At 38.0% G+C, this 26,071-nt stretch overlaps 3 protein-coding genes across 5 annotated transcripts in view; 2 read left to right on the top strand and 1 right to left on the bottom strand.

The window, feature by feature from the left end:
* The window catches only part of LOC107622037 (protein FAR1-RELATED SEQUENCE 11-like), a 1,061-nt gene extending 650 nt beyond the window's left edge, over window positions 1-411 (top strand). The window contains exon 3 of the mRNA XM_016323972.2: window positions 1-411. Coding sequence (XP_016179458.1) covers window positions 1-268 — 268 coding nt within the window. The 3' untranslated portion in view covers window positions 269-411.
* On the top strand, window positions 15,058-16,634 carry LOC107620606 (protein FAR1-RELATED SEQUENCE 5-like). 2 transcript variants are annotated; one of them, XR_002356147.1, is made up of 4 exons: window positions 15,058-16,077; window positions 16,113-16,115; window positions 16,185-16,298; window positions 16,402-16,634. XR_002356147.1 is itself a non-coding variant. In XM_016322740.2 (2 exons), the coding sequence occupies exons 1-2, from the start codon at window positions 15,079-15,081 to the stop codon at window positions 16,473-16,475; spliced, it is 1,077 nt and encodes a 358-aa protein (XP_016178226.2). In that variant the 5' UTR covers window positions 15,058-15,078; the 3' UTR covers window positions 16,476-16,633. The 2 variants fall into 2 exon arrangements, 1 of the variants encoding a protein (XP_016178226.2); XM_016322740.2 differs by lacking the exons at window positions 16,113-16,115; window positions 16,185-16,298 and having other exon boundaries at window positions 16,398-16,633.
* On the bottom strand, window positions 17,167-20,213 carry LOC107624419. 2 transcript variants are annotated; one of them, XR_002355821.1, is made up of 5 exons: window positions 19,831-20,213; window positions 18,755-18,838; window positions 18,200-18,629; window positions 17,804-18,100; window positions 17,167-17,651 (listed from the first exon to the last, which is right to left on the bottom strand). XR_002355821.1 is itself a non-coding variant. In XM_016326912.2 (5 exons), exons 3-5 carry the CDS (start codon window positions 18,293-18,295, stop codon window positions 17,496-17,498), a joined length of 549 nt encoding a protein of 182 aa, XP_016182398.1. In that variant the 5' UTR covers window positions 18,296-18,629; window positions 18,755-18,838; window positions 19,826-20,213; the 3' UTR covers window positions 17,167-17,495. The 2 variants fall into 2 exon arrangements, 1 of the variants encoding a protein (XP_016182398.1); XM_016326912.2 differs by having other exon boundaries at window positions 19,826-20,213.

Genomic DNA, 26,071 nt, shown 5'->3' with positions numbered 1-26,071 from the left:
GAAGAGGGAGCACAAGGTTGTAACCCACTGCGGGTGTCAGGCTGATATGAGGATAAAGCGGAAAGCCGATAGCACCAGTTGGTATGTGTGTCGTTTTGTGGATGAGCATAACCACGACCTTCTTCCAGCAAAGTTTGTGTCATACCTGCCAGCTTACAGGAAAATATCAGATGTTGATGTAGCCCACATCGAAAGTTTGAGGCAAGTTGGGATTTTAATTCCAAAAATTATGAGTCTATTGCTGCTCAGGCGGGGGGGTTTAACCTAGTTCCATTCACGAAGAGAGATATGTATAATGTGGTTAGGCGGCAACGTGCAATGCACTGCGGCGATGTGAATGCCGCATTACGGTATTTTAATTCTTGTGCAAGGGCATATGAGAACATGTATTGGCGATACCAGGTTGGAGATGAGCAATAAATGTGTGATCTGTTTTGGAGTGACGAGTGTAGTCAACATGATTACTGGTGCGCAGAAATTGTGATCACACTTTGATTATGTAAAATTCATCGCTCTTTCTTTCCCTGGTAATGGCGCCAAAAACATGATGCCAATACCATAGTTCACAACTTCCACAACTAACCAGCAAGTGCACTGGGTCGTCCAAGTAATACCTTATGTGAGTAAGGGTCGAATCCCACGGAGATTGTTGGTATAAAGCAAGCTATGGTCACCTTGTAAATCTCAGTCAGGCAGATATAATTTGATAATGGTGTTTTCGAATAATAATTAAATACACATAGAATAAAGGATAGAAATACTTATGTAAATCATTGGTGAGAATTTCAGATAAGTGAATAGAGATGCTTTCGTTCCTCTGAACCTCTGCTTTCCTGCTATCTTCATCCAATCAGTCTTACTCCTTTCCATGGCTGGCTTTATGTGATGCATCACCATTGTCAATGGCTACTTTCGGTCTTCTCTCGGGAAAATAATCCAAATGCCCTGTCACGGCACGGCTAATCGTCTGGAGGCATCACCCTTGTCAATGGTTTACATCCTATCCTCTCAGTGAAAATGGTCAACGCACCCTGTCACGGCACGGCTATTCATCTGTCGGTTCTCGATCATGCTGGAATAGGATTTACTATCCTTTTGCGTCTGTCACTACGCCCAGCAATCGCGAGTTTGAAGCTCGTCACAGTCATTCAATCATTGAATCCTACTCGGAATACCACAGACAAGGTTTAGACTTTCCAGATTCTCTTGAATGCCGCCATCATTCTAGCTTACACCACAAAGACTCCGATTAAGAGATCTAAGAGATACTCATTCAATCGAAAGTAGAACGAAAGTGGTTGTCAGGCACGCGTTCATGGGGAATGATGATGATTGTCACGTTCATCACATTCAAGTTGAAGTGCGAATGAATATCTTAGAAGCGAAATAAGATGAATTGAATAGAAAATAGTAGTACTTTGCATTAATCTTTGAGGAACAGCAGAGCTCCACACCTTAATCTATGGAGTGTAGAAACTCTACCGTTAAAAATACATAAGTGAAAGGTCCAGGCATGGCCGAATGGCCAGCCCCTCTGATCTAAGAACCAGGCGTCCAAAGATGTCTAATACAATAGTAAAAGGTCCTATTTATAATAAACTAGCTACTAGGGTTTACAGAAGTAAGTAATTGATGCATAAATCCACTTCTGGGACCCACTTGGTGTGTGCTTGGGCTGAGCTTGAATGTTACACGTGCAGAGGTTATTCCTGGAGTTGAACGCTAGCTTTTGTGCCAGTTTGGGCGTTGAACTCCACTTTGCAGCTTGTTTCTGGCGCTGGACGCCAGAATTGGGCAGAGAGCTGGCGTTGAACGCTGGTTTACGTTATCTAAACTTGGACAAAGTATGGACTATTATACATTCCTGGAAAGCCCTGGATGTCTACTTTCCAACGCAATTAGAAACGCGCCATTTCAAGTTCTGTAGCTCCAGAAAATCCACTTTGAGTGCAGGGAGGTCAGAATCCAACAGCATCAGCAGTCCTTCTTCAACCTCTGAATCTGATTTTTGCTCAAGTCCCTCAATTTCAGCCAGAAAATACCTGAAATCACAGAAAAACATACCTGATGATTCTTGAACACAACTTCTTTATGAGTCTTGGCCGTGGCCCTAAGCACTTTGTTTTCGAGTATTACCACCGGATACATAAATGCCACAGACACATAATTGGGTGAACCTTTTCAGATTGTAACTCAGCTTTGCTAAAGTCCCCAATTAGAGGTGTCCAGGGTTCTTAAGCACACTCTTCTTTTGCTTTGGACCTTGACTTTAACCGCTCAGTCTCAAGTTCTCACTTGACACCTACACGCCACAAGCACATGGTTAGGGACAACTTGGTTTAGCCGCTTAGGCCAGGATTTTATTCCTTTAGGCCCTCCTATCCACTGATGCTCAAAGCCTTGGGATCCTTTTTATTTACCCTTGCCTTTTGGTTTTAAGGGTTATTGGCTTTTTGCTCTTGCCTCTTGGTTTTAAGAGCTTTTGGCTTTTTCTGCTTGCTTTTTCTTTTTCTTTCTATTCTTTTTTCGCCCCTTTTTTTTTTTTTTGCAAGCTTTGTTCTTTGCTGCTTTTTCTTGCTTCAAGAATCATTTTTATGATTTTTCAGATTATCAAATAACATGTCTCCTAGTCATCATTCTTTCAAGAGCCAACATATTTAACATTCTTAAACAACAACTTCAAAAGACATATGCACTGTTCAAGCATACATTCAAAAAACAAGAAGCATTGTCACCACATCAATATGATTAAACTAAGTTCAAGGATAAATTCGAAACTCGTGTACTTCTTGTTCTTTTGAATTAAAACAGTTTTCATTTAAGAGAGGTGATGGATTCATAGGACATTCATAACTTTTAAGACATAGTTACTAACTACTAATGATCATGTACATTTCTGGCGTTGAACGCCAGAACCATGCCTGTTCTGGTCGTTCAGCGCCCAGACACTGCCCATTTTGGGCGTTCAGCGCCAGAACCATGCTCTGTTCTGGCGTTGAACGCCAGACAGATGCTCCTCCAGGGTGTGATTTTTCTTCTGCTGTTTTTTATTCCGTTTTTGATTTTTTTGTTTATTTTGTGACTCTACATGATCATGAACCTATAAAGACATATAACTAAGAAAAATATAGTTAGATAAATAAAAATTAGGTTGCCTCCCAACAAGCGCTTCTTTAATGTCAATAGCTTGACAGTGGGCTCTCACGGAGCCTTACAAATGTTCAGAGCATTGTTGAGACTCTCCAACACCAAACTTAGAGTTTGGTTGTGGCTTCCCAACACCAAACTTAGAGTTTGACTGTGGGGGCTTTGTTTGACTCTGCTTTGAGAGAAGCTTTTTCTGCTTCCTCTCCATGGATGCAGAGAGAGATACTTGAGTTGTAAATACAAGGTTGTCCTTATTTAATTGAAGGATCAATTCTCCTCTGTCCACATCAATCACAGCTCTTGTTGTGGCTAGGAAAGGTCTTCCTAGGATGATGGATTCATCCTCTTCCTTTCCAGTATCCAGGACTATGAAATCAGCAGGGATGTAAAGGCCTTCAACCTTTACTAACATGTCCTCTACTTGTCCATAAACCTGTTTTCTTGAATTGTCTGCCATCTCTAATGAGATTTTAGCAGCTTGCACCCCATAGATTCCCAAAACCATCATAGAATATATCCAGGAGGGTCCATTCTAAAAGCATGTCAGAAGGGCACTTTTTGGTCAGCTGCTTGTATCTTTCCCAAGCTTCATAGAGGGATTCACCTTCTTTCTATCTGAAGGTTTGAACATCCACTCTAAGCTTGCTCAGCTTTTGAGGAGGAAAGAACTTGGCTAAGAAAGCCGTGACCAGCTTATCCCAAGAGTTCAGGCTATCTTTGGGTTGAGAGTCCAACCACACTCTAGCTTTGTCTCTTACAGCAAAAGGGAAAAGCATGAGTCTGTAGACTTCAGGATCTACTCCATTAGTCTTTACAGTATCACAGATCTGCAAGAATTCAGTTAAGAACTGAAAAAGATCTTCGGATGGAAGTCCATGAAACTTGCAGTTCTGCTGCATTAGAGAAATTAGCTGAGGTTTCAGCTCAAAATTGTTTGCTCCAATGGCAGGAATGGAGATGCTTCTTCCATGTAAACTGGAATTAGGTGCAGTAAAGTCACCAAGCATTCTCCTTGCATTATTATTATTTTCAGCTGCCATCTTCTTTTCCTGTTTGATAATTTCTAACAGGTGCTTGCTGGTTTGTTGTAATTCAGCTTCTCTTAGTTTCCTCTTCAGAGTCCTTTCAGGTTCTGGATCTGCTTCAACAAGAATATTCTTGTCCTTGCTCCTGCTCATATGACAAAGAAGAGGGCACAGAAAAATAATAATAATAGAGATCCTCTTTTTTTTCTTTTTTTTTGTGAGTGAGGGAGAGATGTTAGTAGATGAATAAACAAATAGAAGGAGATGAGAGAGAAGAGAATTTTCGAAAAGTATTTTTGAAAAAAGAGTTAGTGATTTTCGAAAATAGTTTTTGAAAAAGGTTAGTAATTTTCGAAAATTAAAATAAAAATTTAAAATAATTAGTTAATTAAAAAGAAATTTTGAAAAAAGCGGGAAGATATTTTCGAAAATTAGAGAGAGAAAGTTAGTTAGGTGGTTTTGAAAAGATAGGAAACAAACAAAAAGTTAGTTACTTAGTTGAAACAAATTTTGAAAATCAATTTTGAAAAGATAAGAAGATAGGAAGTTAGAAAAGATATTTTGAAAATCAAATTTTTGAAAAAGATATGAGGAGAAGATATTTTTTGAAAAGATATGATTGAAATTAGTTTTGAAAAAGATTTGATTTTTAAAATCACAATTAATGACTTGATTCACCAGAAATCACAAGATATGATTCTAGAACTCAAAGTTTGAACCTTTCTTAACAAGTAAGTAACAAACTTGAAATTTTTTTAATCAAAACATTGATTGTTATTGTTATTTTCGAAAATATGATGTAAAATTAAGAAAAATATTTTTGAAAAATATTTTTGAAATTTTCGAAAATAACTAAGAAAAATGAAAAAGATTTTATTTTTGAAAAAGATTTTGAAAAAGATAAGATTTTTAAATTGAAAATTTGATTTGACTCATAAAAACAACTAGATTTTAAAAAGTGTATTTTTTTTCGAAAATTATTTGAAAAATAAAAATAAGGATTCCAAAATTTTTAATATAAATTCCAGGAATCTTATGCTCTAAAGCTCCAATCAAAGGGTCAGGCATGGCTTAATAGCCAGCCAAACTTTAGTATGTGACTCAGACATGACATGCCTGACATACCCTATCCAGAAGGATTGGGCATGGCTCCACTGAGGTGATTAGTTGAAGGCCAATCCCAAAGCAGTTTGGGTATGGCTTTACAGCCAGATAAGCTTCAACATGCTTCATGAAACACTAGAATTCATTCTTAAAAATTCTGAAGAAAAATATATTTTTGAAAACATTTGTATTTTAAAATTTTTTTTTTTCGAAAAAAAAAGAAAAATTTTTGAAAGATTTTTGAAAAATTTTTCAAAACAAAACAGAAAGAAAATTACCTAATCTGAGCAACAGGATGAACCGTCAGTTGTCCAAACTCAAACAATTCCCGGCAACGGCGCCAAAAACTTGGTGCGCAGAAATTGTGATCACACTTTGATCATGTAAAATTCATCGCTCTTTCTTTCCCTGGTAATGGCGCCAAAAACATGATGCCAATACCATGGTTCACAACTTCGCACAACTAACCAGCAAGTGCACTGGGTCGTCCAAGTAATAGAAAGTAGAACGGAAGTGGTTGTCAGGCACGCATTCATGGGGAATGATGATGATTGTCACGTTCATCACATTCAGGTTAAAGTGCGAATGAATATCTTAGAAGCGAAATAAGATGAATTGAATAGAAAACAGTAGTACTTTGCATTAATCTTTGAGGAACAGCAGAGCTCCACACCTTAATCTATGGAGTGTAGAAACTCTACCGTTAAAAATACATAAGTGAAAGGTCCAGGCATGGCTGAATGGCCAGCCCCTCTGATCTAAGAACCAGGCGTCCAAAGATGTCTAATACAATAGTAAAAGGTCCTATTTATAATAAACTAGCTACTAGGGTTTACAGAAGTAAGTAATTGATGCATAAATCCACTTCCGGGGCCCACTTGGTGTGTGCTTGGGCTGAGCTTGAATGTTACACGTGCAGAGATTATTCCTGGAGTTGAACGCTAGCTTTTGTGCCAGTTTGGGCGTTGAACTCCACTTTGCAGCTTGTTTCTGGCGCTAGACGCCAGAATTGGGCAGAGAGCTGGCGTTGAACGCCGGTTTGTGTCGTCTAAACTTGGGCAAAGTATGGACTATTATACATTGCTAGAAATCCCTGGATGTCTACTTTCCAACGCCATTGGAAGCGCGCCATTTCGAGTTTTGTAGCTCCAGAAAATCCACTTTGAGTGCAGGGAGGTCAGAATCCAACAGCATCAGCAGTCCTTCTTCAACCTCTGAATCTGATTTTTGCTCAAGTCCCTCAATTTCAGCCAGAAAATATCTGAAATCACAGAAAAACACACAAACTCATAGTAAAGTCCAGAAATGTGAATTTAACATAAAAACTAATGAAAACATCCCTAAAATTAACAAGATCCTACTAAAAACATACTAAAAACAATGCCAAAAAGCGTATAAATTATCTGCTCATCAATTACAAAATATTTGGTGATGTTTTGGCATTTGATGCGACGTATGGGCGAAATAAGTACAATATGCCGGTGATTGTGTTTTCCGGGGTGAACCACCACAACCAAACATGTGTCTTCGATGCAGCCATAGTGTCTTCTGAAACACAAGCGGCATATGTGTGGGTGTTGGGAAGGTTTTTAGAGTGCATGAGAGGGAAAGCGCCTAAGGCAGTTATTGCTGATGGGGATAGATCAATGCAGCTTGCCATTCAGGAAGTGTTTCCGGAGGCTCATCACAGGCTTTGTGCATGGCACCTACTGAAAAATGCAACCGTGAATGTGTGTAAGCCTCGCTTCACAACTCTGCTTAGAAATTGCATGCTTGCTGATGTCCAGATCTAAAATGTCATGAGGTGCGAAAATAGACCTCTAAAATTTGTTTAAATACTAAACTAGTAACCTAGGTTTACAGAAAATGAATAAACTATGATAGATGGTGCAGAAATCCACTTCTGTGACCCACTTGGTGTGTGCTGGGGCTGAGACTTAAGCTTCTCACGTGCGTAGGCTACTTCTGGAGTTAAACGCCAGGTTGTAACCTGTTTCTGGCGTTCAACTCCCATTTGTAACCTGTTTCTGGCGTTTGACGCCAGACTGCAACATGAAACTGGCGTTGAATGCCAGTTTACGTCGTCTATCCTTGAGCAAAGTATGTCCTATTATATATTGCTGGAAAGCCCTGGATGTCTACTTTTTTAACGCAATTGAGAGCGTGCCATTTGGAGTTTTGTAGCTTCAGAAAATCCACTTTGAGTGCAGGGAGGTCAGAATCCAACAGCATCAGCAGTCCTTTTTCAGCCTGAATCAGATTTTTGCTCAGCTCCCTTAATTTTAGCCAGAAAATACCTGAAATTATAGAAAAACACACAAACTCATAGTAAAATCCAGAATTGTGATTTTTATTTAAAAACTAACAGAAATATAATAAAAACTAACTAAATTCCACTGAAAACATAATAAAAATAATGCCAAAAAGCGTATAAATTATCCGCTCATCACAACACCAAACTTAAATTGTTGCTTGTCCCCAAGCAACTAAAAACAAAGTAGGATAAAAAGAAGAGAATATACAATGAATTCCAAAAACATCTATGAAGATTAGTCTTAATTAGATGAGCGGGGCTATTAGCTTTTTGCCTCTTGAATAGTTTTGGCATCTCACTTTATCCATTGAGGTTCAGAATGATTGGCATCTATATGAACTCAGAATTCAGATAGTGTTATTGATTCTCCTAGTTTAGTATGTTGATTCTTGAACACAGATACTTTATGAGTCTTGGTCGTGGCCCTAAGCACTCTGTTTTCCAGTGTTACCACCGGATACATACATGCAATAGACACATAACTGGGTGAACCTTTTCAGATTGTGACGCAGCTTTGCTAAAGTCCCCAATTAGAGGTGTCCAGGGTTCTTAAGCACACTCTGTTTTTGCTTTGGACCTTGACTTTAACCGCTCAGTCTCAAGTTTTTACTTGACACCTTCACGCCACAAGCACATGGTTAGGGACAGCTTGGTTTAGCCGCTTAGGTCAGGATTTTATTCCTTTAGGCCCTCCTATCCACTGATACTCAAAGCCTTGGATCCTTTTTATTTACCCTTGCCTTTTAGTTTTAAGGGTTACTGGCTTTTTTTTTTTGCTCTTGCCTTTTGGTTTAAAGAGCTTTTGGCTTTTTCTGCTTGCGTTTTCTTTTTCTAGGTTTTTTTTTCGCAAATATTTTTTTTTCTGCAAGCTTTTGTATTCACTGCTTTTTCTTACTTCAAGAATCATTTTTATGATTTTTCAGATTATCAAATACCATGTCTCCTGTTCATCATTCTTTCAAGAGCCAACATATTTAACATTCATAAACAGCAACTTCAAAAGACATATGCACTGTTCAAGCATTCATTCAGAAAACAAAAAGTGTTGCCACCACATCAAAATAATTAAACTATTTTAAAATTCGAAAATTCATGTACTTCTTTTCCTTTTCAGAAAATATTTTTCATTTAAGAAAGGTGATGGATTCATAGGACATTCATATCTTTAAGACATAGACACTTAGATACTAGTGATCATATAGTAAAGACACAAATATAAATAAAACATAAAGCATAATAAACGAAAAACAGGAAAATAAGAACAAGGAGATTAAGGAACGGGTCCACCTTAGTGAGGGTGGCGTCTTCCTCTTCTTGAAAAACCAATGGTGCTCTTGAGCTCCTCTATGTCTCTTCCTTGTCTTTGTTGCTCCTAATAGTTTTGTGGAGGGAAGTGCATCCCTTGAGGCATTAGTGGTTATGGAAAAAAAAAGCAATGCTTTTTTTTCACACCAAACTTAAAATATTTGCTCGTCCTCGAGCAAAAGAAGGAGAGGTGGGGTAGATGGGGATCCTGTGGGGTCCACAGATCCTAAGGGGTCAAGGATTTCGCATCACTGCTCCAATTAGGCGTGCAAAACACCCTCTGTATGCAATCCTGGCATTTAATGCCAGACTGCTGCCTGTTTCTGGCGTTAAACACCCAAATGTAGCCTGTTTCTGGCGTTTTACACCAGGTTGATGCTTATTTCTGGCGTTAAACGCCAGCTTGGTGCTTGTTTCTGGCGTTAAACGCCAGACAGATGCTTGTTTCTGGCGTTTAAATGCCAAAGTGCTCCTCCTCTAGGGTGTGCTGTTTTTAATGTTGTTTTTCATCCTGTTTTTGATTGATTTTTTTGTAGTTTTTGTGACTCCACATGATCATCAACCTAAAAAATAAAATAACAATAGAAAAAAAATAATGAATTAACATTGGGTTACCTCCCAACAAGCGCTTCTTTAGTGTCAATAGCTTGACAGTGAGCTCTCATGGAGCCTCACAGTTGTTCAGAGCAATGTTGGGACCTCCCAACACCAAACTTAGAGTTTGAATGTGGGGGTTCAACACCAAATTTAGGGTTTGACCATGGGGGCTTTGGTTGACTCTGTAGTGAGAGAAGCTTTTCATGCTTCCTCTCCATGGTTACAGAAGGAGAACCTTGTGTCTTATAGTTTACAATGTCTGCAAACCACAGAGCTTCCTGAATAGCAAACAATTGCTCATCTGAAAAGGTTTCAGAGATCTCAGTAGGAGGGAGGAATGCTCCTGCTACTGGTTCTATCCGGGACAGGTGATCAGCTACTTGATTCTCTGTCCCTTTTCTGTCTCTTATTTCTATATCAAACTCTTGCAGAAGCAACACCCGAACAAGTGCTAAATGGTTAAGGCAGGAGATGAATGAGTCTTCAAATACTGAAAAGTCATCCATGAATACTTCCAGAAACTTCTCTACCATATCAGAGAAGATAGAGAGCATGCACCTCTGAAAGGTTGCAGGTGCATTACACAGACCAAAAGGCATCCTTCTGTAGGCAAACACTCCAGAACGACATGTGAATGCTGTTTTCTCTTGGTCTTGAGGATCTACTGCAATTTGGTTGTAACCTGAATAGCCATCCAAAAAGCAGTAATATTCATGACCGGCTAGTCTCTCTAGCATCTGGTCTATGAATTGTAAAGAAAAATGATCCTTCCTGGTGGCTGTATTGAGCCTTCTGTAGTCAATACACATACGCCACCCTGTAACTGTTCTTGTAGGAACCAGTTCATTCTTTTCATTATGAACCACTGTCATTCCTCCCTTCTTAGGGACAACATGGACAGGGCTCACCCAGGGGCTATCAGAAATAGGATAGATAATCCCAGCCTTTAGTAACTTAGTGACCTCTTTCTGCACCACCTCCTTCATGGCGGGATTTAGCCGCCTCTGTGGTTGAACTACTGGCTTAGCATCATCCTCCAATAGGATTTTGTGCATGCATCTGGCTGGGCTAATGCCCTTAAGATCACTTATGGACCACCCAAGAGCTGTCCTGTGTGTCCTTAGCACCTGAATTAGTGCTTTCTCTTCCTGTGGCCCTAAAGCAGAGCTTATGATTATAGGAAAAGTGTCACCTTCTCCCAGAAATGCATATTTCAGGGATGGTGGTAGTGGTTTGAGCTCGGGTTTAAGAGGTTTCTCCTCTTCCTGAGGAGTTTTCAGAGGTTCTTTTATTTCCTCTGGTTCCTCCAGATCAGGCTGAACATCTTTACAGGTTGAGAAGCCTTCTTGAGGGATTTATTATCAGCACTTGCAGGTGTCTGATCCCTCACTGGCATTTGAAAGCCAGGTTTGGAAGATGGAGTGGCGTTGGACGCCAACTCCTTACTTGTTCCTGGCGTTTGAACGCCAGAACTGAGCTTCCATTGGGCGTTTGACGCCAACTCCTTGCCTGTTTCTGGCGTTTGAACGCCAGAGTTATTCCTCTCTGGGCTCTTACTATCCTCAAAGGGATTTTGGATAGCCGGTTGTTCATTTCTTGGCTTCCTGCTGCCTTGAAGTGAGGTATTTAATGTTTTCCCACTTCTTAATTGAACTGCTTGGCACTCTTCTGTTATTTATTTTGATAACTGCTGTTCTGTTTGCTTTAACTGTACTTCCATATTCAGATTAGCCATTCTTGTGTCTTGTAGTATCTCCTTGAATTCGGTCAGCTAGTTTGTTAGAAAGTCTAATTGCTGATTAAATTCAGTAATTTTTTCTGCAGGACTGAGTTCAGCAGTTACTGTTTTAGCCTCTTCTTTCATGGAAGATTCACTGCTTAGGTATAGATGCTGATTTCTGGCAACTGTATCAATAAGCTCTTGAGCCTCTTCAATTGTCGTTCTCATGTGTATAGATCCACCAGCTGAGTGGTCTAGAGAAATCTGAGCTTTCTCTGTAAGCCCATAATAGAAGATGTCTAACTGCACCCATTCTGAAAATATTTCAGAGGGACATTTTCTTAGCATCTCTCTGTATCTCTTTCAGGCATCATAAAGAGATTCATTATCTCCTTGTTTAAAGCCTTGGATGTCCAGCCTTAGCTATGTCATCCATTTTGGAGGGAAGTATTGATTCAGAAATTTTTCTGATAGCTATTTCCATGTCCTTATGCTAGCCTTAGGTTGGTTATTTAACCACTTCTTAGCTTGGTCTTTTACAGCAAATGGAAACAGTAATAATCTGTAGACATCCTGATCTACTTCCTTATCATGTACTGTGTCAGCAATTTGTAAAAACTGTGCTAGAAACTCTGTAGGTTCTTCCTGTGGAAGACCGAAATATTGGCAACTTTGCTACACCATGATAATGAGCTGAGAATTCAACTCAAAGCTACTGACTCCGATGGAGGGTATACAGATACTACTCCCATATGAAGCAGTAGTGGGGTTAGCATATGACCCCAGAGTCCTTCTAGACTGTTCATTTCCACTTATGTCCATGATGTTGAAAGGGAGATGATGCGGATTGCAAATAAATTTTTTTTTTTTGAAAACCGAAATTAAACTAAAATAAAATAAAAGAAAATAAATGAAAAATTGACTATAAATTCGAAAATTTGAAGAAAAATAAATAAAAGAAAATTGAAAACTAAATTAATTAATTAAAAAGATTAGGAAAAGATATGGGTGAGGATTTTCGAAAAAAATAAAGAGAGAGAAATTGGTTAGGAAGTTTTGAAAAAGATATGTCTTAAAATTAAAGATACTTGTAAGAAAATAAAATAAAAAAATAAAATAAAAAAGAAAAGATATGAAAAAGATTTGATTTTAAAATTTGAGATTAGAAAAATTAAAATAGGCTAGGTAAGAGAAGATAAGGAATTTAAATTAAAAAGTTTTGAAAATTAAATAATTTTAAATTTTGAAATTTGAATTTTGAAATTTGAAATTTGAAATTTGAAATAAGATAAGATAAGATTTTGAAAAAGATATGATTTTTTTTTTTTGAAAAACATTTAAATTTTGAAATTTTAAAACTAAGATAAGATAAAATAAAAAATTTTAAAATAAAATCTGAATTTTTAAAAGGAAAATTCGAAAAATCAATTAAAATAAAGGAAAAAGATATTTTTGAATTTAAAGAGGAAAGAGAAAAACAATAAGATAGCACAAGACTTAAAATTTTTAGATCTAATGCTCCTTGTTTTCGAAAATTTTGGAGGGAAAAACACCAAGGAGCACCAAACTTAAAAATTTTAAGATCAAGACACAAGGAAAACTCAAGAACACTTTGAAGACTCACAAGAACAACAAGAACAAAAGAAAGAACACCAAACTTAAAATTTTTAGAAAACCTCAATAAAATTTTCGAAAATTATAGAAAGATTGACAAGAAAACACCAAACTTAAAGTTTGGCACAAGATTTATTCAAAGAAAATTTAATTTTGAAAAAGTTTTAAAAAAGAAGATAGCCAATTACCAAGAACATAAGCATCACGCTCTAGCCAATTGAGCTATAAATTTAAAGTGTTTTAACAAGGTATTTAATAAATAAATTTTTTTTTAGATACTAATAATTCGAAAATGCACAAGAAAAACAAGAAAAATCACAAAACAAGAAAAACTAAAGATCAAACAAGGAAAATAAACAAGAACAACTTGAAGATTAAGAAAGAACAATGAACACAGTTTCAAAAATTTAAAAGAAAATAAAAACATGCAATTGACACCAAACTTAAAATATGAAACTAAACTCAAACAGAAAAACTCAATTATTAGTAAAAATAAAAATAAAAAAAATAAAAAAATAAAGTTTCGAAAAATTTTTGAAAAAGAAAATAAGGATTCTAAAATTTTAACAAGAACAATAATAAAAGACTCTGACCCAAAAGACAAAATCTTCCTAATCTAAGCAACAGGATGAACCATCAGTTGTTCAAACTCGAACAATCCCCGGCAACGGCGCCAAAAACTTGGTGCACAAATTGTGAATCACACTTTTCACAACTCGTACCACTAACCAGCAAGTGCACTGGGTCGTCCAAGTAATACCTTACGTGAGTAAGGGTCGAATCCTACGGAGATTGTTGATTTGAAGCAATCTATAGTTATCTTGTAAATCTTAGCCAGGAAATCAATTATAATTATCAGTGTGAATTGCAAAGAATAAAAGAGCATGAAATAAATACTTGTTATGCAGTAATGGAGAATATGTTGGAGTTTTGGAGATGCTTTGTCTTCTGAATCTCTGCTTTCTCCCTGTCTTCTTCTTCACGCAGGCAAGGTTCCTCCTATGGCAAGCTATGTGTTGGTGGATCACCGTTGTCAATGGCTACCATCCGCCCTCTCTGTGAAAAAGGTCCAGGTGCGCTGTCACCGCCCGGCTAATCATCTGTCGGTTCTCACTCATGCTGGAATAGGATCCATTGATCCTTTTGCGTCTGTCACTACGCCCAACCCTTGTGAGTTTGAAGCTCGTCACAGTCATTCAATCCCTGAATCCTACTCGGAATACCACAGACAAGGTTTAGACTTTCCGGATTCACAAGAATGCTGCCAATGGATTCTAGCTTATACCACGAAGATTCTGATTAAGGAATCCAAGAGATATTCATTCAATCGAAGGTAGAACGGAGGTGGTTAACAGGCACGCGTTCATAAGTTGAGGATGGTGATGAGTGTCACGGATCATCACATCCATCATATTGAAGTGCGAATGAACATCTTAGATAGAAACAAGCGTGTTTGAATAGAAAATAGAAATAGTTACATTAATTCATCGAAACACAGCAGAGCTCCTCACCCCCAACAATGGAGTTCAGAGACTCATGCCATCAAAGAGTACAAAGTCTAGATCTAAAATGTCATGAGGTGCGAAAATAGACCTCTAAAATTTGTTTAAATACTAAACTAGTAACCTAGGTTTACAGAAAATGAATAAACTATGATAGATGGTGCAGAAATCCACTTCTGGGGCCCACTTGGTGTGTGCTGGGGCTGATACTTAAGCTTCTCACGTGCCTAGGCTGTTTCTAGAGTTAAACGCCAGGTTGTAACCTGTTTCTGGCGTTCAACTCCCATTTGTAACCTGTTTCTGGCGTTTGACGTCAGACTACAACATGGAACTGGCGTTGAACGCCAGTTTACATCATCTATCCTTGAGCAAAGTATGCCCTATTATATATTTCTGGAAAGCCCTGGATGTCTAATTTCCAACGCAATTGAGATCGCGCCATTTAGAGTTTTGTAGCTCCAGAAAATTCACTTTGAGTGCAGGGAGGTCAGAATCCAACAGCATCAGCAGTCCTTTTTCAGCCTGAATCAGATTTTTGCTCAGCTCCCTCAATTTCAGCCAGAAAATACCTGAAATTACAGAAAAACACATAAACTCATAGTAAAGTCCAGAATTGTGACTTTTATTTAAAAACTAATAGAAATATAATAAAAACTAACTAAATTATACTGAAAACATACTAAAAACAATGCCAAAAAGCGTATAAATTATCCGCTCATCAAGTGGGTAAAGGATTTATATGCTAAGAAGATGTCATGGGCAACGGCATACATACGCGGTTGCTTTTATGCTGGGCTGAGAACAACATCTCGATGTGAGTCACTGCATGCAAAAATGGGCAGGTTTGTGGAGAGGAGATACGGAATCTTGGAGTTTGTCACGAACTTCCAACGGTGTGTTGATTTCCTAAGGAATAATGAGGATGAGCTTGACTTCAGGTCGTTGTATGGGAGCCCCGTGCTCCAAACTCAGTTTCCAGAGCTAGAGAACTCAGGTGCATTGAACTACACGAAGAAAATATTTATGCGTTTTAGAGATGCGCTGAAGAGAAGCGTGCGGATTACTATTGTAGAGTGCAACAAATTAGACGATCGGACGGTTTATGTGACACAGAAGTATCGTAGGCCACAATTTCGATGGACTGTTGCCCACCATTTTCGAGAGAATTCCTTTTTTTGTAGTTTCCTGAGGTTTGAGTCGTTCGGACTACCTTGTGTGCACATACTTGCGGTGTTGGTGCAGTTGGACATAGGTTGTCTTCCGGAAAGCATAGTGTTGAAACGCTGGTCGAAGACTGCCAAGGTTGAGCTGGAGGGGTCTTCCCCCATGAACAAAGAGGGGGATGTGAATGCAGTATACAAGGTTCGAGTGGGTGCTTTCCTGCAGCATTGTAAGCGGCTGGCAAGAGTTGCGTGTATGCAAGAGAATGATTTCAAGAGTTATTTGGAGAAGATAGTTGAAGAAACCGCTTTCTTGGAAATGAAGAATGGTGTTGGGACTACCGGCAGGTGCAGCGTTGATGGTGCCGAAGAAGGAGTGCGCGATCCCGTTGCGGTTCAGAGTAAGGGAACTGGGCGTGGTCAAGAGCCTTTTAGGTGCTGGGGAAGAAAGCGGCGCAAGTGCAGCACCTGTGGTATAGTTGGACATCGCCGAACTCATTGCCCGAGCGGTCCAGCAAGTCAGCCAACATGTAGCCAAGACCCGACAGAAGATATTGTACCCCACAGTGAATCACAGAGCCATGCCCCGGTACGTACAGTGACTAACCTTTTTAGTAGGAAAAGTTTGTGTTTATGATGTGCTATATGGATGTCAAATAATTTTCTGGGCAAACCAGTTCAGTATATTAAGTAGAGTTTATTGAATGACTAAATAACCTTGTGGGACTCACTGTGTGGCATACACAAATCTGCAATATGAGTATTGGTTTGAAATGGCAGATCCCTCTTTATTAATGGATTGATTGGTGGGTCCGTTAATTAAGTAGATGATAATGATCCATTTCATATGCATGCACTAACATTGATATAAAGTGGGGAATTTTATCCTAATTTGCGTCTGGTTCGTAGGATGCCGGCGACGAAGACCAAAGCCAGAGAGGTAGCAAGACCGTGCGTGTGATTGCAAGCCCGTTGACCGATAACTAAAGTCCAGTAGGTGGAGTTCATGTTGTTGGGAACTAAACCGTAGTGAAATGTTTGTCTACTAATTAGCTAATTTCGCTTGTGTATTGCTCCATATGTTTGTGGTTGCGGTAAGTTATGTTCTTGAATAGGATAGAATAGCTATGAGAACTTTTCTATGTATTCATTTTTACTATGATGTTATCAACATTCAGCAAAACAAATGACCAAAATTGTTTGTTTGGCAAAACAGCTGCCATGAAAACCCTTTAATATAAAATTGACAGTCTCATTATGCGTTACGTCCTTATTTTTAGCTTTTTGATGCATGATATCGTTGCAGGATATGTGTAGTCTACAAGTAGAGAGTTAATGGGTGAAAGGATAATGAAACCATGAAAAGTTCTTACTAAATTAAAGCTCCTAATGGCTTTAGGTAAATAAAGGAAGCATTGACATCATTAACTTTTTATTTAGTTAGAATAAATTTCCGTTTCTAAGCAGGGAACATTAACCCATCATGCAGAAAAATCATAAAATACATATGTAGAAGTTGATATCCATCAAACATTTCAATAGTTAGATAAAAAAAAGTCAAAAGATAGACAGTCAACTGAGCAGTGTCGTTGAAAATAGCACAATTTTTGGTGTCAGGTAACAAAACAAACCAGATATATAAAAGTAGGAGTTTGCGCCAACAAGAGTCTCATGAAATGTTGATAATTAGATGTAGTGTCACATGAAATGTTGATAATTGTTCCACAGCTAGGATGAATTACATGGGTTCCATTAGTTAGGCAACTAAAATTAGGCCACCCACTACACACATGTGTGGCCATGTTTTAGTTGCAACAAAAAATCCTTAATTTAGTTATATAGACCAACCTAAACTGCACTACACCAAATGCAAGCTGGCCATGCTGACATCATACAACATATTTACCAAAATGCAAGTAAATTGTTCCAACATTATACATAGTGACAAGCCACCGAATCAAAAAAATGGAGCATCTATAGTGGTTTGAATGCAGCAAACTGCATGTACTATAGGCCGCCGCCGCTCATGGAATCCTTGTCATTGCAGGATGTGATAAGTCGCCAAACAACTTCAGCCTTACTATCGATGAACCCACGGCACTGGTTGACATCCGACTGAACAATGTTTAAGGCGGCCCTCATGCGCATGTGCTCGCTGTTCCCCTAAAACAATTCCAACCAAAGGGTGGGTTACTAACACAAAAGTAACGTTTGCATGTTGCCTTAAATGTATTTGCAATTATGTTAACATGGCAGTAGGCTACCAGCAATGGCAAACAAAAGAAATAAGGTCAGGAGGAGGTTGGTTGACGTACCATGTGGCGGAATAATTTAGTAGAAAAGCCCCCATTGTGTTGTAGCAAGGATAAACACCATATTGCAGATTCTGCGCTACAAAAAGTTTTGACCGAAGTTAAAAGTTTATCAAATTGTTTACACCAGGCAAAATTGAAAACAGTCCTTTTTGAGGCAGTGAGTGTGAGTAACCTGTCCAGGTCTTTTGGTAGACCCTGTGGGTAGATGAAGTGTCCCCAATTGGAGGGGTCAGGGTTTGTGTGACGGAAGTTAACGAGGTTTCTACTGTGGACGAATATTTTCCCCAAAGCATGACACTACAAAAAATAGGAAGAAACAAGTCAACCGATGAATGGCGTCCGGAATGAATGAAAATTGTGGTTACCGAATAAAATAGTAGACAAAGTATAGCTCACGATCTTAGTCATGTTGGACTCCCTTCGCACAATGCTCTCCGGAGACCGGTTCACATCCAGCGTATATATTTTTGATGCCTTAACGTCCAGCAGCATAACATACCATGCGTCTCCGGCTTCCCAAATTGGCACAAACACTTGCCCTGAACAAGCAATGAAGGCAACATAGCAGTTCAGCCTCAGTGGTAGTATATGCAGAATGCCATTTTTTCACAAACATGGATTACAACTGTATTTTAGTAAACAACAAGCTTACATGTTCCAGGTTTTCGGTTTGAGGCATCCAGCGTCCTTCGTAACTGTTCTGCAATTGTGGGATGGGAGCATCAGTAAGCACAGCAGTAGCAAAGTCATACGAAAAGTACCAAATCCTTGGTGCCTTATTTCTCATGGCCTTTAGTGATGCTATCATGGTAGATGTATTGATGAGCTATAACCATGTAAGAGAAATCAGCATTTACAACCACAGTAATTTTTGTATCTACAAAGTGTGTCGTGTCATTACGTTAGATGTGCATGTGTTTTGACAAGTGTGCAAGAAGTAGTTGTACTTACATCTGGGTGGGGTGTATATGGGGGGCCAAAGAGATGAATACTCCCCTAACGATCTCGAACCCACCGAGCTCGAACAAGACCTCCCTGCAGATGAAGTTGGAAATTTCCGAATCGTAAGGGTAAGTATCGTGTATTAGTAAAAACAATTGAATTCTCAAAAAATGCAACACCTGAAACTAACAGAAGACATTCTAGTGACATAAGCATGCACTGATGTTTAGCTTGTAAACATAGAAATTCATTGGAGAGAATCCAAACCCAATCCATAACCAGGAAAACCAAAAAAGAAAACAGTGAATCAATATTTCCGGACTTCAGAAACAAATAATAAAATTACATTCACGACGTTGTCAGAATTATCTTAACCAACCTCAGATGGCAGCAAACAATTAAGTCCACCACAATAATTGGAGAAATTTATCAACACAGAAAAATGAGAAACACAGCAGCTCCAGAACTCAGAAACTAAGTTAGTTCATTTCAAAAGAGCAAAGAAATAACTAAAAATCAGGCCACCACATGCCGCAAGGCAAACATTGTGGACATATGAATTGTGTCACAAACAAATCAGCCGGTGACGGCAGGGAGGAGTGTAGGAAAGTCGGCTATAGTAGATGAAACTATCTGAGGAACTTTGCAAACAAAATAGTAAAAAATTACCGAACATCTGCACAACAACAGCACCGCAGAACTTATGCTGAATTAACTAAGTTAACAATCTAAGCACATTTAAGCCGAAAGCCTAATTTTAAATGACATAATTAAACACAGAAACGCTCAGCAGTGAACAATAGAGAGCCAAAAAACACAGAACATCAGCCAAGAAGACACAAACCAGAGTGCCACACGGCATAGCCGTAGTGAGCAGACCCATTGAATAATAAATACAGTTTGATAATATATGAACTAAAAAAGAAACACGAACGCCAGGCACTAGTTGTGAGCTATGTGACACAATAAGTATTAAGCACCAAGTTAAATTACAAGTACTCCTTTAGGGTAAGAGCACATAATTTATCATCAAGAAACTTCATCAAAATTTAACAAGAAGAAAGAAATAGAAGCACGTACATAACCAGTAATAATTTATCGGTATCAATTTTTCATGAATTAGTCGGAGGATTTGCGTTGGGTTAATGGAAGGGCCCTCGAGCACGACGACACAGGAGGATTGGAACCCGACCACGACGAACCAGGCGGCGACATTGCCACCAATGGAGGCGCGATGAAGGATACGGTTGTGTTTTGGGGAGAAATTAGGAGAGTATGTATTAGACCGAGGTATGAATAATGGGCCTCGAGAGGGGGGCGATGGCTTAATGGCACTCAGGACAACAACCTCGCTCTTATCTATTAAACGAAATGGAAAAACGATGCCGTCTCATACAGACCGGTGGTTGTGCGATGGAAGGGGAGGTAGGTTGCAATGGCTTCGCGAAGGAGAGGAAGTGAGGGAGCAGGCGGTGGCTGATCGATGTTTCGAGGGCGGCGATAGTCGCCGGTGGCTGGACGGAGATGAGGGACCACTGGGGGCTCGATGAGAGGAGCCCTGGACTGAGTGTTAGCGAGGGGTTCTGCATCTGGATATTGGAGGTCACGAACAAGGTCGTTTAGAGGCTTAGGCCTGACTTATTGGGTTAGGGTGCAACAGCTTGAAAAATGAAACCCACAACTTTTGGCCCTGATTCCAAAAATTTATAAGAAAAAATTTTTTCTCTTTACAAATAATCCTTACAAAATTTTTTATTCTCTTAAAATGAATCTTATGTAAATTTTAATCCTTTTCTAATTAAAGTTAAATATAAATTTTTAATAGGGTAAAAAATCTCCAAATCAACAAGATGTTTTAGTGTTTTTTACAAAATAATACCAAAAAATTATTTTTATTTAAATTTTAAAAGGAGTACATTTGTCAATTTAAGTTGAGTACTATAGCCTTGTTAAGATCGAATTCGAATTTTATGTTCCTAAAAAATGCACACATTATGAATTTAACCTATGGTGATATTTTAAAATAATTTTTTTAGATAAATCTGAAAATGTTATCTTATTAGTTTTAAAATAAACTATATGAGTATTTTAATTGTGTCACAAGTTAAATTTACAATTTTTAATACAATTAAGTAGATTATATTCTAAAATGGTATTTTAATTTCTTAAGGTATATGCTAAAACCAGGTTTTTTCGGTATTTTAAAGGTTAACTATACAATGTTTTAACTTTTTTAATTTTAAATTATAATTTATAGTTTCTAATAACTCAAATAATTTATTTATTCATGTTAAATGTTTAATAGCATTTTTAAAGCTATTACTTAAATAATGTTTTAGAAAGCTAACATCCGGGGCTTCGATTTGATATATAATATGCTATAGTTGCCCTAACTCTAGGTAACGCAACTGCGTGCTCCATGCGGACGCATTGCAGTGACGAAAATTAGCGTGTTTGAATTCGCAACCAGCGAATTCTGGGCTGTTTCCGACCCAGTTTGCGGCCCAGAAAACACAAATTAGAGGCTATAAAGTGAAGGAATACATCCATTCATAATTATGCTTTCACAATTCACAATTTTAGGAGTAGATGTGGTTTTTAGAGAGAGAGGTTCTCTCCTCTCTCTTAGGATTAGGATTTAGGATTTCTCTTAGTTTTAGGAGTGGCTCTCAATCCCAGGTTCTTTATTTTTATTTATTTTTCCAATTTAATTTATGAACTCTTCCATGTTACATATAATTTTCTTAATTAATGTTATTTGAGGTATTTCAGATTTAAGATTGCTTTGCTCTGTTTAAGATTGCTTTCAATTTAATTTAGATATTTTTTTTCCCTTTTGGCTTTGGTCAAGTGATTGGTAATACTTGAGTTATCAAACTCAGCAAGTGATTGAAATTGGCAGATTCTGCTTAAGCTAGGATTGCTATAAGGCTAGTCTCTCCACAGGAGTTGACTAGGACTTGAGAATCAAGCCAATCAGTCCACTCAACCTTCCTTTGTTTAGTAAAGGCTGACCAAGTGGGATTAAAACTCAATTCTCTTCACGCCTGATAAGGATAACTAGGATAGGACCTCCAATTTCTCATACCTTGCCAAGAGTTTATTTTACAGTTATTTATTTTATTCTTCTTATGCAACATACTGCTCCCTTACTTTCTAAAACCCCTACCTTACTTTCTAAAACCCCTAATTTACAAGATTCATAACCAATAATAAGAATATACTTCCCTGCAGTTCCTTGAGAAGACGACCTGAGGTTTGAATACTCGGTTATCAATTTCAAAAGGGTTTGTTACTTGTGACAACCAAAACGTTTGTATGAAAGGACTTTTGAAGGTTTAGAAACTATACTTGCAACGAGGATTTATCCGCAAATTTCTTGACCACGCAAGAGTTCCTCTCATCAAAATGGCGCCGTTGCCGGGGAATTACAAACGTGTGCCTTATTATTGGTTATTGTAAATATTTTTCTTTTACTTATTTATTTATTTTTATTTTTGTTTTTATTTTTACTTTTTTTATAAATTAAGAGGTTATTGGTTTTTTATTTAGTTATTAAAAAAATTTTTTTTTTTAAATTTTGTTCTTAGTGTTCATCTTGATCTTCAAGCTGTTCTTAGTTGTTTTCTTCATTTTGATCTAAAAAAATTTTAAGTTTGGTGTCATTTCATTGTTTTTTCTCTTTCCTCATTAAATTCAAAAAAATAATTTCAAAATTCAAATCTTTTTCAAAAAATCATATCTTTTTCAAAAATCTTATCTTATCTTATTTCAAAATTCAAATTTCAAAATTCAAAATTCAAATTTAAAAAAAATTTAAAATTCAAATTTCAAAATTCAAATTTCAAATTTTCAAATTTTAAATTTCAAAAATCTAATTTTCAAATTCAAAATTTAAATAACCTTTTAATTTAAAATTTGTTTTTATTTTCGTTTTTAATTTTTACTTACTACTATGAACTCTCACCCCTTTGGCTATGAGTCTGGTTACAATTATGTTGCAGGAAGAAGAAATTACAATGAGAACAGGCATCAAGGTTGGAACAATCAAAGATGGGAGGAGCCACAAGGATTTGATCAACCCTCATGGCAACAACCACCTCCAATGGACTATAAACAACCACCACCATATGCCTATGAACCCTTTCCTCAACATGACTTTGGACCACCATACTCACAAGCCCCTTTTCGCCAATCACCTCCATATGACCCTAACCCTCATCCACCATACCAACCACCTTATGAACCATATGAACCATATATAAAACCATCCCAATTCCAACCCAATTACTCCCAAGAACCACCACCTCCATATATACCATGTCAAGAATCAACGGAGCAACTCAAGGAAACATGTGCAAAACTTAATGCCATAATTCATCAATTAAATCAAGCAATAAATCAATTAGCTTCCCGAAGTTTGGACACTCAAGGAACCCCCATGGCTTCATGTGGACAATCTAATGAAGAACGTAGCATGAAGGAAATACTAGAAACTCCAATGGACAGTACAGAGCATGACTTTATACTGAAACAAGTGGAGGAAGCTGTAATTATTGAAGAGGAAGAAGTGGTTGCAGACTTAGGAGATGCTGAACCTCCATGGGAAAGTCAGGTTATAGAACCTCCGTCCAAGGTGATTGAAATTGATGTTGAGGAGGGTGTACAACCTCCAAAGCATATCATAGTTGAAGACTTCGAAGAGGTTAGCCAGGAGATGGAGATTAAAGAAGAAGAGGTATAACCTCCCATGCCCTTGGTGAGCAATGAAGAAAAGATTGAACTGGAAAGAAGCTACCAAGAGAAAGAGGTTAAAATTGAAGAAGCTTGCAAAGAGGTGGAAGTTGTCAAAGAGCACAAGGGAGTGGAGCTTGAAATCACCTTGCCAAAGTTATTAGAGACCCCTCCCCCTAAGTTGCCATCATCATTCACAACATTCAAGTGGGTAAAATTCATATCCCTTAGCTTTCTAATTCCACTTGAATATGGGCTACTGGAGACGGATGGTCAACTTAGAACTCTTTGTGGCATTAAGAGTAAGAGGAAGATGGCCAGTGGTAAGAATTATCCTGCAAAGTTCATTATGGTTGGAAGCTTTAAGTTTAAACGCAAAGCTTGGTATAAAGCTCAACTGAATGGGTCTAGGAAGCTGTTTGGATGTCTCAGTGAGAATTCTGACTGTTCACCACCCAAGTGGAAAAATGATGATCAACAAGACGATGGGTGCAAAGGCAAGGTCTGGGATCCCGGAATTCAATCTAGAAATCAACACTCTTGGGGCCTTGTCACTTGCTTTAACTTACTGGAAGGCTTTCTGCGCCTAGTTTGGGATCCGGAAGCCATTGAAATCACAAACATTGGTGGAGATTCCTGGATGAGTTCAAGCACAAGCCACCATAACAGGGAGCTCACCAAATGTCCAACTTAAGGACTATAACTAAAAGTGCTAGGTGAGAGACAACCCACCATGGTATGATCGTTCCTTTTTCATTTTTATTTAAGTTTTATTTATTTTAGAGTTTTATTTTATTATATTGAACCTGGAGTTTTGTATCACATTCATATTAACACTGCATTCTGTATTTTTTTTCATATTATTAAAAAAAAAAAGCACGCATGCGACGCGACAGCGTCGCTAACGCGTCCGCGTCACCAGTGCAATAGGAAGAAAAGAAAACGATCAGAAAGTCACGCGAGAGCGTGGCTGGAGGCGCGCTAATGGCACAAACTGATCCACGCGACCGCGTCAATTGAAAAATAGCTACCCCACGCGTCCGCATCACCCACGCGAACGCGTGCCTCTGTGGAATCGACGTAAATGGGTGTATGGCAGAAAGTTGAGCTGGAGTTGAGCTGGACTCGTGATGGAAGCCCAAGCCTCAACACGCGAACGCGTGCCCCACGCGTTCGCGTCATATTTTAATATTGGCCACCCACGCGACCGCGTCACCCACGCGATCGCGTCACCCAGATTTTTGGCAAAAAGAGTTTCGAACAGAGAGTTGCGCGACCGCAAGTTTGCACTCGCGCCAATCTCACAAAACAGGCCACGCGATCGCGTGACCCACGCGTCCGCGTCACTCACGCGTCCGTGTCACAAGCGGCGCACAGAATATCCAGATCAGCCAAATTTCTTATCTTTTCTTCTCTAATCCTTATTTTTCTTATCTTTTCTTATTTCTTTCTTCTTCCCTTCTTTTCCTTCTCATTCTTCTTATCTTTTATTTTATTTTACTTAATTTATTTGAATATTTCATTCATTGCATCTTAATTTTGTGCATATTTTTATTTTCTTTTCTAAAATTAATTATTTTTTCTTTGGTGTTAAAATTTTCTTATTTAACTGTTGCATTTTCTCTTGAATTATTTTGGGTGCTTCATGACTTGTTTTATTCTGATTGGGTAATATTATTTAAATCAATGCTACTTTTTATATTACTCATATTCCTTTTGCATTGACATGAACTTACATTGTCTTTCATTACCCACTCTCTTCCCCATTGTTGCAAATTTTACACCACTAGTATGCCATGGCTTCTATTGTTTTCTCACGTACATGTTGAAGCTTCCATGTAAATGAGACCCTTATCATTTGGCATTAACACCCATATTTTATTTATTTTCTATCTTTTGGGTTACTGTTCTTCTTTTTCTCTTCTTTCAGGCTGGCCACCAAAGACGAAAAAGGGAGAAACTTCTATAAAGGGAGACAAACAAGTTCATCTGCACAATCCTTGAAGAAAAGCATCAGTTGGAACAACCCGTCCACTTGCACATCTTAGCATGCACCGAGGACGGTGCAATCTTTAAGTGTGGGGAGGTCGATACCGATCTCCATAGGTTAGTTACTCTTCTATCTCAACACCAATGGTTTATTTTCCTTGTTAGTTGTTGCATTTGCATGTTTGATTGCATATTTGTTTAATTTTTTTGCATATTTTACCACTTGGTTAAAGTAATATTTTCTTTTTCAGAGAAACTTTTTTAGAGCATTTCACTAATTTGAATAAAATTTAATATTACACTTGTTTGAAGAGATATTATTTTGGAACATGGGTTAGAGCTCGAACACACAAAACCTGTGAGATTTTGAGCCTATTTGAATTGGTTGCATTTTATCAACCAAAAATTTCTGTTTTAGTGTGTATTTTTCTCTCTAAAATTTTTCTTGTTTCCCCATATTATCCGAGTTGTAACCAAACGTTTCTTATTACTTTCCCATTCCGGTATACCCATACATTCGATTCACTTTGTTTCCGGAGTTAGTATATTCACATACGTATGTAGTTTGTTACCTTTATATCTTAATTCGTTCTGTTTCTAGTG

The sequence above is a fragment of the Arachis ipaensis genome, chromosome B10 (assembly GCF_000816755.2).
Source record: "Arachis ipaensis cultivar K30076 chromosome B10, Araip1.1, whole genome shotgun sequence".
Taxonomy (NCBI): domain Eukaryota; kingdom Viridiplantae; phylum Streptophyta; class Magnoliopsida; order Fabales; family Fabaceae; genus Arachis; species Arachis ipaensis.
Note: the sequence above shows the minus strand (reverse complement) of the source record. Positions and strands in the feature narration are given on the sequence as shown.